Genomic DNA, 2,482 nt, shown 5'->3' with positions numbered 1-2,482 from the left:
CAAGACAATGTGAATGAACGGGTTACAGAGGATGCTGGATCCGATATAGAAATTGAAAGCGCAAAACCGGATTCTGATCAGAGGGCTACGCAGGAAGGACAGTTAGTAGAAAATAAGGAAATGTGAAAGTTAGCAGTGGAGTCTGGTGCGATTTGATTTTTTATGATGATGAAGAAGATATTATGGCGATTCTACAAAGACAAAATAAAGCTATCGCAGCAAAAAGAAAGATGGCAAAACAAAAGGAGAAAGCTAGGAGGAGCAGATCCAAACAACTTAACAAGGTGTGTAGAAATTCTTTTAAATGATTTATAGTTGTTGGAATATTAGAGGCCTAGGAGGGTATGGATAGTTGAGTATGGTGAAAGAGTTGAAGAAAAAGTACAGGTTGAATATGCTAGGTTTGATTGAAACTAAGAGGGAGGTGGTGACTAAGTTTGATGTAGCACGCTTGTGGGGTAGTGACACGGTGGGTTGGGATTTTGTGGAATCAGTTGTGCCTCTGGCGGTTTATTGTTAATGTGGGATAATTTATTATTTAAACAATCGAAATGCTATAAAGGGGATGGTTGACTGTGCGTTGAAGGTTTGCTAACAAAAAATAATTTTAAATGTGCTTTTTGCTTGGTGTATGGTGCACATGTTTGGAGTGAGAAACTGGTGATGTGGGAGGAGTTAAGCTACATTGTGAGTTTATGTCAGGTTTTGTTTTGCTTCACGGGAGACTTTAACGAGATACTACAGTTGGAGGAAAGGAAAGGCGCTATTAGTTTACCCGCATCTGCGGAGGATTTTAAGGAATGGGACAAGATTTACAGCTAGTAGATTTACCGTTAACTGATCAAAAATTCACATGGTTTCGAGGTCGATCTTGTAGCCGCATTGATAGGAACTTGGTCAGTTTAGAGTGGCTTGAGGAGTTTCCAGATACTCGTTTGAAAAGAGGACCGAGAGGCCTATTAGATCATTGCCTGTTGATTTTAGAAGATTTTAGACTATGTACGGGTCTGAGACCTTTTCGTAGTTTGGATTCCTGGTTTACACATGAAGGGTTTCTGAAGTTGGTAAAGAATGAGTAGAGGAACTTGGGAGATGATATGTTCACAAACAAGTTGAAGGCTTTGACAGTATCGCTAAAAAGATGGCATAAGGATAATTTTGGGGACATGGATAGCAGGGTAAAGAAGTTTGAGGAAGTGATTAAGAAGATTGATGATATCGTTAGTGCTGGTAGTTATGATGGAACAATGGATGCTAGACGGAAAGCTCTGGTGACTTGCTGTGTGAAGTGGTATGTCAGAAAAGAGATTCATTGGAAGCAGATGTCTCGATTGCAACATGCTAGAGATATGGACAAGAACATTAGGTACTTCCATAACCTAGCGTCGGCTAGAGGGAGGAACAACAGAATCGATTCTTTAGTGATCAATGAAAGATTGGCACGAAATCAGGCCAGAATAAGGAATGCGATTACGGGTTTTTATAAAGAATTGTATAGGCAGGAGTATGCTTCTTTGATTGGGATCCGTAATGGGTTGGTTAAACAGATTGATGACGAAGAGGCAGCAGTGCTAGAGGAAATGCATCAACTAAGGAAGTACGAGAGGCAGTTTGGGATTGTGAGTCCAGTAAAGTACCAGGTAGTGATGGTTATAATATGAACATCATAAAGAAATGTTGGGGTGAGCTTGGTCAGGAGTTTACTGCAGTTGTGTTGGGCTTTTTTCAGAATGCGAAGCTACCAACAGATGCTAATGTTACTTTGGTGGCGCTAGCTCCAAAATTTGTGGGGGCCAAGGAAATCAAAGACCTGAGACCTATTGGTATGGTTGGCTGTGTTTATAAGGTGATATACAAAGTGCTGGTAAGAAGAATACGATTAGTGATGCCACATTTAGTGGGGGAGATTCAGTCTGCATTTGTAAAGGGCTGCAAAATACATGATGGTGCTCTTATTACTTGTGAGACGGTCTAATGGCTGGAGCTGTGAAAGAAGCAGGCGGCAATTGTTAAGCTAGACTTTCAGAAAGCCTACGACAGAGTGAGATCGAGCTTTGTGGATATAGTGCTACAGAAGATGGGTTTTGGTCTTAGATGGAGGACTTGGGTGAAGGAATGTGTGACTATAGCGTCTATGTCAATGTTGATCAATGGGTCACCATCCAAGCCGTTCAAGATGGAGAGAGGACTCAAACAAGGAGATCCTCTCTCTCATTTTCTGTTTGTTCTTGTCGTTGACGTTCTGCACAGGATGGTGGGGGAGGCGGTAAGGAATGGACAAAATTCTCCACTGCTGGTAGGAAGGGACAACATAGAATTGTCACATCTCTAGTTTGCAGATGACACAATCTTATTTTGTCCACAGGAAATGGAGACACTTGTGAATTATAAGAGGCTCCTGCGTTGTTTTGAGTTAATGTCTGGCCTGTGTATCAACTTTGATAAGTCGAGCCTAATTCCAGTCAACTGTGAGAAGGAATGA

The 2,482-nt window shown here is 41.4% G+C and overlaps 1 protein-coding gene across 1 annotated transcript; it reads left to right on the top strand.

The window, feature by feature from the left end:
* The first annotated feature begins 1,097 nt into the window (after window positions 1-1,097).
* LOC112803582 (uncharacterized) lies at window positions 1,098-2,482 on the top strand. Its single transcript, XM_025847066.1, has 4 exons — window positions 1,098-1,640; window positions 1,730-1,864; window positions 1,994-2,266; window positions 2,366-2,482. Exons 1-4 carry the CDS (start codon window positions 1,098-1,100, stop codon window positions 2,480-2,482), a joined length of 1,068 nt encoding a protein of 355 aa, XP_025702851.1.

This window comes from Arachis hypogaea, chromosome 5, assembly GCF_003086295.3.
Source record: "Arachis hypogaea cultivar Tifrunner chromosome 5, arahy.Tifrunner.gnm2.J5K5, whole genome shotgun sequence".
Classification (NCBI taxonomy): Eukaryota; Viridiplantae; Streptophyta; class Magnoliopsida; order Fabales; family Fabaceae; genus Arachis; species Arachis hypogaea.
The sequence above is the reverse complement of the archived record's forward strand: the minus strand, read 5'-3'. Positions and strand labels throughout refer to the sequence as shown.